Source organism: Oryzias latipes, chromosome 3, assembly GCF_053564925.1.
Source record: "Oryzias latipes strain Hd-rR chromosome 3, Olatipes_Hd-rR_3.1".
Lineage (NCBI taxonomy): Eukaryota > Metazoa > Chordata > Actinopteri > Beloniformes > Adrianichthyidae > Oryzias > Oryzias latipes.
In genome coordinates this window covers 12,185,217-12,201,987 of record NC_136239.1, presented here as the reverse complement: position 1 = coordinate 12,201,987, position 16,771 = coordinate 12,185,217, and the positions used below count along the sequence as shown (strand labels likewise).

The window sequence follows — 16,771 nt, the reverse complement described above, 5'->3', positions numbered from 1 at the left end:
GCATAGAAGGTACATTTAACTGTAGGAAGTGGTATTCACCAGCAAGAGTCCATTAATGTGGCACTTAATACCTAACCGGCAACAGATCCTGTCATCATATGGAAGCCACTTGACTCCTATTAAAATCTGCTGCGGGGGACTTGTTTCCTCTCGTCTTGTCTACCTCAGCCAAGGTCATGGGGAGGACTTTCACAGCACAACCTTGTTGCACTATGTTAGCTTCCTGAAGGTAGACTGAAGGCAGTGGTTGAAAAAAAACATGTAACCTGATCACACTAAAAGCAGGGATCAGGTTCAAGTCTGTGGACAGATTGGTGTGTTCTGTCTCAGAGGTTATTGTTTTGGACTGTCAATAGTGGACAAAAGAGACAGATAGGACAGTGCATGTAAACTTAATGCAGGACAGCTGCTCCACCTAAATATTTTCCATTTCTGCAGAATTGCTTCTGCAATGTTAAAGTCCTACTGCTGTTTTTGTTTTTTGTTTTTTAAAAAGGAAGGAAAAATAATTGTATTAACAGACTTAGCATAGCTTGATGTAGTTTCTACGGTGGCCCTAAAGTGCAAATTAAATCAACAAATCACTTAATGCAATAAAATATACAAAGATCACAATGACAATTAAAAAAAGAAAACAAATCAAGTAAAAACAAAATTCCAGAAATCCAAGCAAAATTCCCAAATAATGAAATGAAATAAAAATGAAACGTTTCACAAAATAAAAGTTATTCGCAGACATAAAATGTTGCAAAAAAGAAACAATAAGAAACCGGAAAAGGTAGGTATTTTGTGACATTACTGATTTGATGATGACGTTTGAGTTTTGATGTTAATGTTTTTTCAAAAGTGTCCTTAATGTCTAATAAAAGTTTTCTGATTATTACGGAGCAGCTTCAGTATCATTTCATGCCAAAAAACGTTTGAATGAAATGAGGGACAAACTTCATCATCCATTCAGGGATGTTTCATTTTGATTTCTGGAAATTACTTTTTATTTATTTTTTTCACGGTAAACCGGAAAAGGTAAGTACTATGGGACCAGTGACATGTGGTGAGGTTCACGGCTGGTAAGGCATTGATGTCATCAGTCAGATTGACCAACATATAAACCCTACAGAGTCACTTATTCATCATCTGATTGGCAACAGTCAAAGTGTGTTGTTTAATTTTTTTTTTTTTTTTAAACTTGTCCTGTCCAACAGCTGGGCAGACAGATGACAGCTGAAGGCCTCTTGTGTTGGACATATTTTACTTTTACAACAGGGGTTATGAATCTCCTGAAATACCAGAGGTATGTCTGAATAAACCCCTTTTGTAATCGAGGCCAAACTTTATTCATTTTAATTGTTTTTTAAATTATTTTGTGTTGGACTGGATGGAAAAAGAAAGAAGGGAAGAAGAGAGAGGGATGTTAGAAAAGGGGGGGATAGGAGGGTGATCATAAGAGGGGGGAGGGGGGTAAAACCATGAAGCAGCATAAAGCAACAAGCTACTGGATGTTTATCATTACTGTAAGGTTCAGATAGAATACAAATCTCAAAGGGGCGGGGCCTGTCCACACACACACTCAAATGTTATAAACACACCTGTTAACTGCAAAAATGTCCACATGCCAACATGTACACAATACAGATATTGTTCACACACGCATACTTATGCCTTCAAGCCAACTAGTGTGAGATATTTCATTCAATCACGCAAACTATTAGTGCAAACGTGAGCTAACACCTGTGCTCAGTTGAGTGTATATGTTCTTCTAAAATGGATGATGGAATGTGAAAAGAAGGAGGGGGAGTGACCAGCCACCCCCACACCAAGACCTCCGCCGCAGCAGCCGCGGCAGCCAGAAGCCCTCAACGCCACGCGTTGAGGGCAGCCCCCCCGCAGCGCCAGGAGGGCCCAACGCCGGGCCCCACCCAAGAGGGGTGCCCACAGCCCCAGACGAGCACCTCATCACCACCCAGGGGGTCTGGGCATCCCCCTGCCCCAACCCCAGGTACGAGCCAGGACCCCTAAGGGAGACCCGCTCCGCGCTCCAGGCAGCCATCCACCAGGCCCACGGTTGGTCCAGAAAGGTGCAAGACAGGGGCCAGCCGCCCCCGCCCAGGAGGGGGGCACCCCATGGAGAAGGGGGCCCACAAGGGTTGTTGTAGACATGGCCCGACCAGGCTTGGCCACAGATGGAAATTGGCTAGGCCCAGCACCCGGCGGCAAGGACCAGAAACCCACCCCACAGGGACACAGACACCCCCGGCTCGGGTGTGATATGATCCCCGGCTTCTGGCCTTGCCAGAAAGCTCAGGGATCCCTCTCCCTGCGTGGGGAAAGCACCGCCGGGCCCAGGAAACCGGCACCCGGGGGACACGGCCGCCGTTGCCAAGGGCCCCGCACGCCCCACCAGGGATGGGGTAGGGGACAGATGGTCCAAGGTCCCACCTCCTTTGCAAAATGACTGTGTCCGTGTGTGTTAGTGAGGGTGTGTGTGTGCATGTGTGTGTGTTTATGTTGGAATGTATATTTTGAGGGGGGAAGGGTGTGTGTACAAAGGGGGTGCAGTTAAAATTGGCGGGTAGGGCAATGAGGGGACATTGCCTGATTACTCACAGTGATGTCCCATCACCTCCCCACCAAGGGGCCCTAAATGTCTAAGGTGCAGTTAAGATTGGCGGGTAGGGTGCTAAAAGGACATCTGCTGCTTGCTGGCAGTGATGTCCAAGCACCCCCCAAGGGCCTTACATGTCTAAGGTGCAAATAAAACCGAGAGAGGGGGGTCCATTCCATACGGCAACCATGGGAGGGGGACCACTGCCAAGTACCCCCCCCCCCCAGGTGCAACGCAGGCTAAACCCCCCACCCCCTCACCCTAATATGAGATTATATATGAGGAAAGGGGTAAGTTGGGGACAGCTGGTAGACTGTACCCCGGTGGTCAAACAGCCCCCCCCAGCAACGCGCCCAGGACCCCCAGCCCCGGGGCCCCATTCCCGAGGCGCCGACGCCCCAGGCCCAGCACCACCCACCCCACACAGAGACAGAGAGAGAGGAGCCAGAAAGCGCTGCCCCCCCGGAGCAAGCCCAGGCCCCCACCCCCAAGCGCCGGCCCTGGGAGAGCTCTGGTCAGGCCTCTTGTGTTGTTTAAAATTTAATTTCAACGGTTTTCTTGCGCTTACAAACTGTAGCAAAAAAAGTTAAAGTACCATTAGAAATGCGTTCTCCTCGTTTGACCAATCCCCTAGGGGAGCGGTGAGCTGCAGACACAGCTGGTCTCAGAAAGCATTTGGTGAATTAACCCCACCAATCTAACCCCTTAATGCTGAGTGTCAAGCAGGGAGGCATTTGGTCCCAATTTCACAGTCTCTTGTATGACTCGGCCTGGATTTGAACTTATGACCTTCCAGTCCCAGGGTAGACACTCTACCACAAGGTCACTGAGCTTACCAAAGTTATTATTATTATTTACTTATTTTGACTAATAAGAAAAAAAACATGATGACCTGTTTGTAGAAGTTTTACTTTTATTCCGTTTTTCAAAGTCTCTGTCTCCATGGAGATCACTACCAGTGACGTGTCTCCACAAATTCCTGAGTTTAGACACGAAATCCTCCATTTAGAAAATGATGCTAAGCAATATTAAAGAACAAGTGGACGGCTGCACTTGACTTGCTACCACTAACTATTATTATTTTTTTAGCCGCGTTGTCACATTCTCTGGGATCGCCAGCGCCCTCTGCCTTGAGGCACGCGAACTGCGAGCCTCACCTAATGTGCATTTTTAGCAGAAAAAAAAGCCAGAACAGTAAAGTGGGCGGGGGCACGGGCAGCTGGTGCCTCACCTGCCGCTCTCTCGTGTATTTCAACAGGACATTTGTAAAATCACTACTTTTTTATTTGTTTTACTAAAGAAACATTGAAAACCCACATAGAAAAGAAGTAATCATAAAATAGACAGGTCTAAAAAAATCCTATTTGAGTTTTATTTTTTTAATAAAAAAATATATTTTTTTATTGTATTTATGTATTTTTTAAGCTATATAAGCTCCACTGACTGCCCGTCACTGTGTAGGACATCACTGATAGGATGATGACATGTCCACCATTTTAACTGAAAGTTAATTGGCATGAAGCGATAGTCCTTACTGATCATAAAACCTGCAATAGTATGCAGACATTGAAGACACATTAATGAAACCTAAAGGTCAAACATCGATGTTCCACAATTACCTTTTTTGGTTTCTTATTGTGTTTCATTTTGTAACATTTTATTTTGATTTCTGGAAATTACTTGTTTTGTGAAATGTGTCGTTTTTATTTCGTTTTGGAATTGTGTTTTGATTTCTGTAAAAAATTAAATAAAAATTAGTGTTTAAAATGTCATGTTTTTCTGAAATGAGTATTTTTTTTCCTCTAATTGTTGTGATCTTTAATGTGTTTTTGCATCTAGTGATTCATTAGTATTATTTGTACCTCAGGGCCACCGTGCATGTCACAATAAAATGGTTTAAAAGTGAACTGAAAAATGTGAATTGAGTGCGCATGCCCCTGTTATTTTAATATTAACTCTGCAATAATCTATGGGCTACTTAAAGCATATGGAATAGGCTTATATTTCTCTCAGCACATAATCAAATTAACAGGGTCATGAATGAATATTGTAACTTTATACAGTTCTGACCCTGCATATTTTAACTCAGACATGACAGAACTTGTCTGCACAGTTATTTCAAGCTGCAAATAGGACCATGCAAATCCATATTAAGGGGCTCAATGCATTTTGAAAAGAAAAGAATTAGTGCAAAGCTCGTAGCATGAAGAGCTTCATCCTCTGAGGGTTTTTTTTTTTTTTTAAAGCAGTTCCGTTAAAGCCTGAGCAGCTGGCTGGCTGCTCGCACCGCCTCACGACCGCTCTGCCGGCTGGTAAGAGCGAGGTAAAGGGTGTTCATTTAAAGACTGAGCCTCGCCGTGTCCTCAACTACTCAGACAGGCGGAAACCTGGAGTTGGAGAAAGCATTTGAGGCCACCGCGCGCATTAACATGCAAGCTCTGGTTTGATGCGTCTCGGCCGGGCGCGCGACAGAAGGTGAGCGCACATGGACAAACATTTGTCAGCCAGAGTCGGTGACCTATAAGTAATTAGAAAAGTTGGCAGAAGAAAAATTCAAAAGTTTTTCCACTCCCTCTCAGGAGGACACGAGGACGTTTTCTGCTTTTGGCGCGTGGAAGAAGACCACCGGACCTGGAGCTGGCGCAAGCTCCCTATAGCGCGCGTGATCCGGAGACACCTGTGGAAAAAGAGGACTTTCACCATAGAGACGAGATGCAAGTGGATGGAATCCCCCCCATTTGTGCACCCCCAGCTCAGGTCCACCCCTACCCATCCCATCCCCGGATGTCGGTGCGGATGTCGGTGTACAGCACCGGGGTCCGTCCCGTCCTCACCCGCACGTACATCCAAGGACGCGTGTACAACTTTCTGGAGAGGCCGACTGGCTGGAGATGCTTCGTGTATCACTTCACAGTGTGAGTTTTTGGTTTTTAACTTTCAGAATCATCCTGATCCGTGGGGTATTCAAGGGCATAATTGCAACTAAACCCTAATAAAAACGAAGGGAGGGGGGGGATTAATTGTTCTCACAAAGCCCTGGAAGTCCTCAACAAACACCGTTAATCCTGAAAATTTGGAAAGATTCTGTTCAGACATCCGGAGTCCCCCACAGAGCCATTTTAATATCATTTTAGTCTAACAACATCAAATAAAATAAACAAATATGCATAATTCAGTGGGGCATTATGGGAATCTCAAAGAAACTCCCCACATGGGAGCACTAAAGCAATATTAGTTATCTTTTACAGTCTGCTTTGACAGAAATAGCCCCAAATGTTGTGTCTTTATTTGTGCTCTGCTTGTATGTTTTTTTTTCTAAAAAAGACATCCCTCTTTATCACTTCACACTATTTGATTTTGTAGGAAAACGCCCCCCCCCCCCCCCCCCTCCCTTTGGAAACTCATAGATTAGGAGATCCATACTGGAAAGTTCAGGCACGCTTCAGGAATGTAGGATGGGACTTTCCAGAAGTGTGCTGTCGGTCCCCACTTGCTGTCATTGATAGCAGGCAGCCAAACTTGGCAGGGTGCATGTTCAGAGGGGGGAGCAAGCGTTGACCCTGCGGTGTCAGAGGGGACACGGATGGACAGAGCCTGTCAGAGCTGGTTTGATTCTCAGCGTCTCTAAGGGAACATGAACAAAGCTAATGCAACACCAGCATAATAGGATTCCATAAATAACCTGCAGAATGTACTTTAGGTCGGAAAGGCCTTGTTATGATTACAGAACAATCTGTGTTTTATCATATAGCTTATTATGGGCTACTTGACTTGGCATCAGAAAGGCTTAATTTATTCTTATTTCAATTACAGAATTGTGTGCACTATAGGATTAAAAGGTTCACCGAACTGTAAGGTGCATTAAGCTAGACAAGAGTCTGACTGTATTAACTGCATTCGACTACGCTAACTCACGACACATTTTGACACCGCTGCACGTTAGCCACGTTAAGAGCATTAGCCGTGATAGCGTATTCACAATACTTATAAATCCCAAACTTGTTAGTAAAGAACAAAAACAAAAAATAAATAAAAAATTTTTTTTAAAAAGTAACGCGTAGTGCTGGAAATGTTCTTGTTTCTATTTTATTTTATTTTTATTTTATTTTTAATGTTTTTTCTTCTCTCTTGTTTCTGTTTATTTTTCTCAAAATAACAATAAAAAATGTTAATACTAAAAAGTAACGCGTAAAAAACAAAGCCAGTTCGGCACCGCTACATGTTAATCCTATTAGAAGCTTGTGCAATGCGCTACTGGGCCGTTTTGATGATATCACAACGGCTCATTAATTCAAACCGAGCATCTTCGCGACAGTTTGATTGACAGCGATTTAAAAGGAGAAAAATTCAGAAATGCAAAAATGAAATTATTTTTATTGCATTTGTTCTCTTTTATAGGAAAACTTCCACACATAAAGGTCAAAAACTAAAAAAAACATGCCAAAAGAACAGAACATTACAAGAACCAAGAAAACAGCTGAAAAACAAACCAAAACAAAGGGCACAATCCTCGCAATGTTGGCAAAAGGCTACCCTGGGTAAATAAAGCTCACTAATACAGTTTTGATTCTCAAGGCCAACTGACGCACGCATACAAGGCAGAGGTTAAGCAAAGAAGATGTTCTACTTCCCTTTACATGATTGGCATGAGTGAGAGACACTTTGATTGCTTATTTTGAATCATTGCGTGAAAATGAAAACTTCAAATGTAAAGTATAATAGAACTGTGCCCATTAAAGTTTCTTTGCTTTTGATTCAAAACATGAAACTGTCTGAGTTAGAAAAACAAGCATGGCCTTATCACTGAAACAGAGCTTAAACATCACAGGGACCTTATCAGCCTCTTCTGTTTGTACGTGTTTGGGCACACTTGCAAATGTACGTCACTTTGCTGACACAGCGTACTTGAGGGATTACGTTGGATTATGAGAAACTATTGAATTTACCTCGAAACAAACTTCATATTAATGTGGCTTTAAGATTATGTTACAAGTCTTTTTATCTTGACTAAGCTTCTTATTTCTATATGAATCTTTTTTCATTTTCTTTGGGGGGGAGGGGGCTTTTTCTCCTTTATCTCTATGCTTGCTTGGATTTTCTGTGCTACAATTCACTGCAGCATTTTGGTCAGCAGCTGCATGGATCTGTCCCACATGCTGCTTATAGATGTTTACACTAGGAGAGTTAAAAAAAAAATAATTACAAGTTTTTTGGCTTTGTTCTACTAAGCCGAACATATTTTTCCTCAGAGTTGAAGATAGATTCAGCCACTGAAGTTTTAATAATTTAAAAAGTAAATAAAAGACAGCAAACATGGTGTTGACTCGTCCAGGTACTGCAGGTTTTTGGGTTTTCCGGGTCGTAGATAAGAGTAGGTGCATCTAAAAGGGAGCGGAGGTGTGTCTTGCAGTTCCCCTCGAAACTCATACGACCAACCCTTGTGCTGTCTTGTGGGGTCCAGATGACCCCACCCTTACATTGACGTGTTATCCCTACCATGATAAAGGTAAAGAGTATTTCATGTAATCCATGGACACCAGTGAAGATCACAAATCATTGCACTGTCTTGTGGGGTCTAGATGACCCCCCTCAGAACGTTAACATGCCTTGGATAAAACAAAAGTTACGGGAAGACATAAAAATGGATTGTACCTTTGGCGTGCGTGTGGTAAGTGTATTGTAAAATATTTGTGAGGTTAATGTAAGTTGATCGCACTTATGACCTACATGTGATGCTGTCTTACTCTCGTTAGTAAGATGCACGGACTAGCCACCTACTGACCGCGCGCAAATGTTGCACGCAGGGCTAAACCCGACTGAAAGTCTTCAAAGTGGCTATTGTCCTGTAGGTGGCAGTAAAGCTGCCTAACTACAACTCTTTTTAGGATTTTAGAAATAAAGGGGAGGTTTGACATTGGTCTATAGTTGGCCAAGTTACCAGGATCTAAACTGGGCTTTTTCAGAAGAGGTTTAACAACTGCATATTTAAAAGACTGTGGCACGTAACCCATTTCCAGAAATGTATTTATTATCGTTAGTATGGAATCATTAATTAGGGGGAAGGTTTCTTTAAAAAGTCTAGTGGGAATTGGGTCTAACAGACAAGTTGAGGATTTGGAGGACGTAATAACTGATATTATTTCCGCTTGATCCACAGCAGTGAAGCAGTCTAATTTTACAGAGGTTTCTATGGATCCCTCCACTTCTACCACTTCAACCTGCTCTGGGCTGATAGTAGGAATAACTTGTGAATAACTATGTCTAAAATTTGAGATTTTACTATCGAAAAATGTAAGAAAATCATCAGAGCTGAGAGAAACAGGAACACGTGGTTCTACTAAGCTCTGACTGCGAGTTAATCTTGCAATAGTACTTCAAATAAATCTTGGATTATTTCCATTCTCTGATATTAAGGTTGCAAAGTACTGGGTTTTAGCTCTATGCATAGCTTTTTTTAATTTAATAGGCTATGTTTCCAGGTATTCAGCGTCTGCTCAGAACCGAAGCGGCGCCATTCTTTTTCCAACTTACTGGTTAGCCCTGGCAGCGCGGGCCACGGTACAGGTAACGACCTGGCTAGCCGGCTTAGCTTCCACTGTGCAGAGCCACGCTTCTAACTGCTCTAGCCTGGCCTCCAAGTCTAACACAAGACTACAGTTAACACACCTACCGCTATCTTCATTAAAGGAGGCAGGATCCTCACTAAACATATGGCACATGGGGCAGGAGAGAGGGGGAAAGACGGAAGGAGTGGTAATCATGCTAGGTTCAGTGGTAATCATGCTAGGTTTCTAAGCTAAGGCTAGCAGTGTTTAGCTAAAGAGAAGTAGTTTATTTAGCAAACTGAGAAAAGTGAACAGCAAGCGGTTAACAGTAGTGTATTCACTTCTAAAAGGTGCTAGATGTGAATGTAAATATTAAACCAAATAACACTTAATAAGTAAGCAATAGTAGTCAGGCTAATGCCAAACAAGACAGCAACAGTCAAACACGACCAGCACTGGATTACACTCACCCGGAATGACGTCACAGGAAATGTTAGGTTGGGGCTGTAAGCTAGTGGAAGAGTGTGTGCGCAGAGAGCTCTCAGTAATGGGTGATGGGAAAGGAGAGTGGGGTTGTTTCACACCAATGGTCCCGTCCTCAACTCAGAGGTGAATTTCTAATGAACTACTACCGTTCTGCAGAAAAAATATGTCCTAGATATGGAAACTTTTAAATAACGTTCTTAAAAACAGCCTAATCATATTTCAAAGATCACTAGGAACACTTTTGCAATACTGATTCAAATGTTTTTTTTCAAAGACTTTTTTATAAATTTGATGCCACCACATAACCACCAGTTCTTATCATCTCCTGCTTTACGTCTGCAAGTGAACGGCTTATCAATAGAAGATAGAAGAATGCTTTGAGCTTTTGTTTAAAGTTCAGTTTTGTGTTTTTTTATTTTTTCCTTTGGTTACTTTCCCCAACGCCACAGCACACAGAGCCGACATTACCTGTGGATTTGTAGGTAAGGGGAGAGAAATTTGCCTGTGTTAGCGCTGCGGGAAGAGACGAGCGGAACCTTCTTGGAAGTATAAATGGTGACGCCCAGGAGTACTTCTGCTAAACAGAATGTTTTCACTCGCTGACATTTCAGACGTCTCGAAATAATTTAAGCTTCTCTGACAAATTGCAACCATTAGAGTGCCTGATGTGCAGTTGTGTCCCTTTTGATCTTCTTTTTAACCACCTCTGTCACATTTACACTTAAATTCATACAAATTATCTTACGTCTCAACAGGTAATTTGATTTGGGGGGTTTTTTGGCAATTTTTTTGCCATTTGCCTACCAGGTGACAAACTGACATCAGTTTTCACTGGCAACATAATGAAGGTGTCCTTCTGAAAAACTCCAGTTGTTTTGTTTCCTCGCTTAAATCTTTCAGAGAAGACCACCTGCTTTGGTAGTGTTATACACCACTCCTCAGTCAGTCCCCCTCAGTCTTTTATCTGTGTTGACGTGTGTGCGCATTCATGTCTCTGTGTGTGCATGTGTGTTAGCCTAAAGGGAGTTATTTGGATTCCTGGCCAGACTTCAATAAACCCGTGCTGTAACATTGACTGATAAGGGTCTTCATGGAACTGGAGACTTTAACTCTTCTTACACAAATGTTCCACCTAGTCAGTACATACAGAAAAATATGGCTGGAAATCGAAGCATTAGTACTAGATGGTAGTTAGGAAACTTCTTGTACCTTGCTAGATCTATTTGTTACGAACAACAGTCTGACATAAAACCTTTAATTGTGTGTGCTAACAGTTAGATTTCCGCAAAGTTTACGTACTAAAAGGGACAGAGCCACAATCCAATTTGCTATTTAGAAAAAAATCTAAGAATCAAACAGAATAGATCTTTGCTCAGAAAATGCAGAAATGTATTCAATGTAATGATCAATTTTAACCTAAAGCCATGTTAAGTTGCTTTCACTGTCAGTTCATCCCACAGCACCAGTTCTGCTTACCAAAAGCGGCCCACTAGGCCTCAATAAGATGGTAATATATATATACAATTAAAAAAAACAAAAACGCCCCTCTCACCCTCCGCGGGTGGTTTCTCCTCCAAGCTCGGGTCCTCTACCAGAGGCCTGGGAGCTTGAGGGTCCTGCACAGTATCTTAGCTGTTCCTAGCACTGCGCTTTTCTGGACTGAGAGGTCTGAGGTCTTTCCAGGTATCCATTGTAGCCACTCCTCCAGCTTGGGGGTTACTGCCCCGAGTGCTCCAATTACCACAGGCACCACTGTCACCTTCACTTTCCATGCTTTCTCCAGTTCTTCTCTGAGTCCCTGGTATTTCTCCAGTTTCTCATGTTCCTGATGTTCCCATCGCTTGGCACTGCCACATCCACCACAACGGCTTTCCTCTGTTCTTTATCCACCACTACAATGTCTGGTTAGTTCGCCATTACCATCCTATAAGTCTGGATCTGGAAGTCCCACAGGATCTTTGCCCTCTCATTCTCTACCACCTTCGGAGGTGTTTCCCATTTTGACCTTGGGGTTTCCAGTTCATATTCTGCACACATGTTCCTGTATATTATTCCAGCCACTTGATTGTGGCGCTCCATGTATGCTTTCCCTGCAAGCATCTTACACCCTGCAGTTATGTGCTGGATTGTTTCAGGCGCTTCTGTGCACAGCCTACACCTTGGGTCTTGTCTGGTGTGGTAGATCTGAGCCTCTATTGCTCTAGTGCTCAGGGCTTGTTCCTGGGCTGCCAGGATGAGCGCTTCGGTGCTGTCCTTTAGGCCAGCCCTTTCTAGCCATTGGTAGGACTTCTTGATATCAGCCACTTCAGTTATGGTCCGGTGGTACATCCCATGCAGGGGTTTGTCCTCCCATGAGGATCTGTCCTCCAGCACTGTATCCTCTGCTCTCCATTGCCTGAGACATTCACTGAGCACACATTGTCAGTTGGGGCCTTGAGCTTGATGTACTCATGCATCTTGGATGTTTCATCCTGGATAGTGGCTTCTACGCTCACTAGTCCTCTGCCTCCTTCCTTGCGGCTAGCATACAGTCTCAGGGTGCTGGATTTTGGGTGGAACCCTCCATGCATGGTTAGGAGCTTTCGTGTTTTAACATCCGTGGTCTGTATCTCTTCCTTTGGCCATCTTATTATTCCTGCAGGGTATCTGATAACTGGCAGTGTGTAGCTGTTTATTGCCCGGGTCTTATTTTTGTCATTGAGCTGGCTTCTCAGGACTTGCCTTGCTCGTTGGAGTTATTTAGCTGTTGCAGCTTTCCTTGTTGCCTGCTCCAGGTTGCCATTTGCCTGTGGAATTCCAAGGTACTTGTAACTGTTCTCGATGTCTGCTATTGTTCCTTCTGGGAGTGAGACCCCTCCTGTATGGACTACCTTGCCTCTCTTTGTCACCATCTCTCGAGCCCGAATGACATCCCAATGTCAGTACTGTAGATCCTGGTGGTGTGGATCAGGGAGTCAGTGTCACGCTCGCTCTTAGCATATAGCTTGATGTTATCCATGTAGAGGAGGTGACTGATGTTGGCCCCATTTCTGAGTCGGTATCCATAGCCAGTCTTGGTGATTATTTGACTGAGGGGGTTGAGACCTATGCAGAACAGCAGTGGAGACAGAGCATCACCTTGGTATATCCCACATTTGATTGACACTTGTGCAAGTGGCTTCCCATTGGCTTCAAGGGTGGTTTTCCACAGCTTCATTGAGTTTCCTATGAAGGCTCTTAGAGTCCTGTTGATGTTGTACAGCTCCAAGCATTCATTGATCCATGTGTGTGGCATTGAGTCATAGGCCTTCTTGTAATCAATCATTCCATCATCATTACATGCAGAGAATGTGGAATGAATGGATGCTTCGAAACCCAATTATATATATATATATATATATATATATATATGCAGGGCCAGACAGAGTTCAGACCTGGATCACTCAAATGTTTGCTGTATGTGATTAAATATTTCTCATCCGAACACGAACTCTGTACTACTAGTACTGGTCTGCAGTCTAAAGTAAAATTACACACATCAGCAAATAAAATGACATTAGACGGACATACGGACGGACGCGTACTTTAAGTACATCTCGAACAAGTTCAGACAAACAACTGGGAATACACACACATTTCGAGAAGTTGACTGTTGTTATGCAGCTGTAATTATGTTCAGTATTAATTTTATTTTGTTTTGTATGCGCCTCAGGTAATAAAATACAGAGTCCCATGATCACATCAGATGTTTTGACTTTTCTTATTGTATTAAGCCACATCTTCCAAAATAAATAGTTTTTTCCAGCATCAACCTTTCAGCAAAACTTTATATATGTAGCTATAATTTCAGCTTAACTTAATGGACTAAACCACAATTTAAATAAGGTCGCAAGCTGAGAGTGGCTTATGACTTTGATTACAGTTTCTTCTGCTCTGCCATCACTTTCCTCCAATATCAAATAAAAGTGAATTGAAAAAAAGAGGGAGCCAGATTACCATGCTGTGCGCTGACCTTTTTTTGTCATTACAACGTAAAGCATGAAAACTGGATTTTAAAGAACGAATATGAGGCTAAGAAGATATCTGTTGATTTTATCTAATTGGTAGGCATGATCATAAAAAAAAGTGTCCAATTTATAAAGTGAAAAAAACTTGGAGTTGCTTGAACAATGTTTCTGCTTACTTCAAAGCAATGATTGTTGTATTAGTATTTTGACCTCAATCTTAAACTGTAGAAGGAACATCCTTTGTGTTTCCTGATGTCTGCACTGTGCTGTAAGGTTAGCGTTTTTTCACATTAAGCACTGAATTTGGTGTGTTTGTGGAGAAAATAAACAGAAATCAGAAAATAACCTGAAAATAATCTTTGATTTTCTTTGGTACAAGCATCAAATTTGGCATTGGTGGACCTTAGGATCTTTCTGAAAAGTATGTTAACCATGGGAAAATCCAAGATTTTAAAAAATACATAATTATATACCGTAAATTCCGGACTACAAAGCGCTCCCGATTATTAGCCGCACCCACCCATTTTCACGTGTTTAACTAATTTTATACATACACAAGCCGCGTCGGGGTACAAGCCGCATGAATTAGGCAACATTGTCATCCTGACGGATCACTTCCTGACTCAGAGTGTAAGCGTGATTTATTAGCACACAGTGGGTGGAGTCATTTTTGCCTCAGGCTCATGTCTTTGAGTTTATCTGCATCTGCCAAACAGTATGCACCTCTATTCTGTTCACAAGTTCCTCAGTTATGGTTTTTATTTTTATTATTTTTTTTTAACTTATTGACAATCTAGGTATCACACATAAAATTACAAACAGTAACCATATAATCAACATTACATCCCTCAGTTATGATGAGGAAATTTACATCCCCGATCCCCCATTTCCCATGAGTCTTAGGGGCTAAAGGCGGGGCCAACGCCCGGCTCGCCATTCTGTTGTACGTGTTTAAGAATGAGCAGCAGTGCATGGAGGGGTGAACGGGTAAAGCTCTCCTTCCGCTTGTGTCGCGGCAGCGTTATGGGAGTAACAGGGCTGTTTAAAAAACACGCTAGTAAAATAAAGCAGCGACGACTGAAAAGCGCGCGCCTCAGCGCGATACGCGCGCCTCAGCGCGATACGCGCGCCTCCTCGCGGCGCGTGGGTCAGAAGTTTCCTTCCACAACAAACACTTGCTCCGCGGACGCCTCGAGTAAGCCCTGGCTGCAGCCTGCAGAATGGCTCGACGCCTCCGCGCTCCCGCGCGCTCCTTGTCTCCCCTTCCTATCTACTCCGACAGCTCTGGCCAGCGCGGCTACAGGGAGGAGCACTTCGTCCCCATTGCGCCGGTGAACGGAGCAAATCGTGTCTGTGCAGAGCAATCGGACTTAATACTGTACGTTTTGTGTATGAGGGGCGGATGCGTTGTTACGTGTGGGAGCCTTCAGACTGCCATCGGCCCCGCAGCTCACACGACACGCAGTCTCCAGCTCACACGGAGGCTGTGAGCGTTTCAATGCAAATCTCTGCTCAGTCCTTAGAAACCGTTAACACGACCACGTCAATTTGTGTTTCCAGTCGTGTCCCGACAAAATAAAGGCTGATATTATTGCCACATATTTACGTGCAGCCAGCCGAGTCACTATGACTCAGAGGTAAATGCACTCCTGAGCATGCGCTGTTCTCTCCGTCACGCAGCTGACCGGCTTTTCCAAACCCGTTGGTGATTTTTTCACGCTGCTTTTAACGATTGCTTTTAACTTGAAAGCTTCATCATATTGTAGCGGCGATCACGTGCACGTTGGGTCTAATGGCACACCAAAGGATTCTGGGATGCGGCTGGACATGCGTGTTTCGTTTTGTTGAACCATGACTGAAGTGTCTAAGACCTGAAGTGAGGTCCATGCTGTTTGGCTGCTCAGAGGTGTGTTGAAAAACAAATGACTTGTGTTTGATGTTAGAGAATTCAAACCATTCACTGTGTCCAAAAATACGTACACGGCGGCCGCCAATAAAATCCAATAATTAGCTGCGTCACTGAATAAGCCGCAGGACTGTAAGCGCAGGAAAAAAGTAGTGGCTTGTAGTCCGGAAATTACGGTAATTTAATAGTATTCTAATCTTACCCCTCAAGTTCAAAGGCCATATTTTTGAGATTGGGGCAATTAGACATTGATTATTTTTGAAACAATTGAGTTTATGGGCGCCATCTTTACAAATGGTTGCCAATTTGGATTTTTCTCTCGACAGGAGAAAGAGGGGATCCTAAAGTACATCCGTGCCAAATGTGGTGCTTGTACCACAAAACACATGAAATTGTCTTAAAAATCAACCTAACCGGCGCTGCTATGGGACTGCTGTCCCCAGATTAAAATAAAAACATGTCACATCCCGATTTTTGCATTTTAAATCAAGCTGATAAATAAAGCAAATTATCATATTTTACCCACTTTAAGGCACAGTTGAAAATATATATATCTTTTTTTAAATCAGAAACACGACCTAATAATCCCGGATTCCTTCTGCTTGTGTTTAATAATGTTAAAGTGATTTTGAGAGCTACACAGTGCTCTATAAAAACGTTTGATGGAATTGTTATTGTGAATATGCCAATACAGCAGATGAGACAGAGACAGTAGATAGATAAATACTTTATTGATCCCTAGGGAAATTACATGGAAGTCTTTTGCTCCATGCACCCATCAATTCATTCACAAAGATTAAAGCACACATTAGAGTAATTAATAAATAAGGAATATGTTAAAATCTAATAAATAACCTGATAAAATCAGTAAAAAGGGAATAAAAAGTAATGAGACATTAAGTGTGCCATGCCCCGTCCAGCAGCATTAAACAGTCTAATCCGACTGTGTTGGGGTGTCCGACTGTGTTATCTTTTTTCACATGTTACAAACAAGGTTGGGAGTTACAGGTATTGTGAATACGCGGCTAAAGCGTGTAGCGTGTTACAAGCAAGTTGTAGAGTTACTGTGAACAGTTAATAAAGTCTGACTGACGGACATTGTCTCGCTTAATGCCCCTTTTAGTTTGATGTGCCTTATATCATTTCAAAAATAGACCATTAATTGACGGTGTGCCTTATACAGTGAAGCCTATAGAGCGGAAAATAGAGCACAGTGTGAGGAGGACTATAAAAAACTGATTTGTTG

At 42.9% G+C, this 16,771-nt stretch overlaps 1 protein-coding gene across 4 annotated transcripts in view; it reads left to right on the top strand.

The window, feature by feature from the left end:
- Positions 1–4,849: 4,849 nt before the first annotated feature.
- kcnq1.1 (potassium voltage-gated channel, KQT-like subfamily, member 1.1) overlaps positions 4,850–16,771 on the top strand; it is an 84,313-nt gene continuing 72,391 nt past the window's right edge. For all 4 annotated transcript variants that reach the window (XM_078945025.1, XM_023952475.2, XM_078945026.1 and 1 more), the window contains exons 1-2: positions 4,850–5,077; positions 5,182–5,517. In XM_078945025.1, coding sequence (XP_078801151.1) covers positions 5,049–5,077; positions 5,182–5,517 — 365 coding nt within the window. In that variant the 5' untranslated portion in view covers positions 4,850–5,048. The remainder of the gene's footprint in view (positions 5,078–5,181; positions 5,518–16,771) is intronic.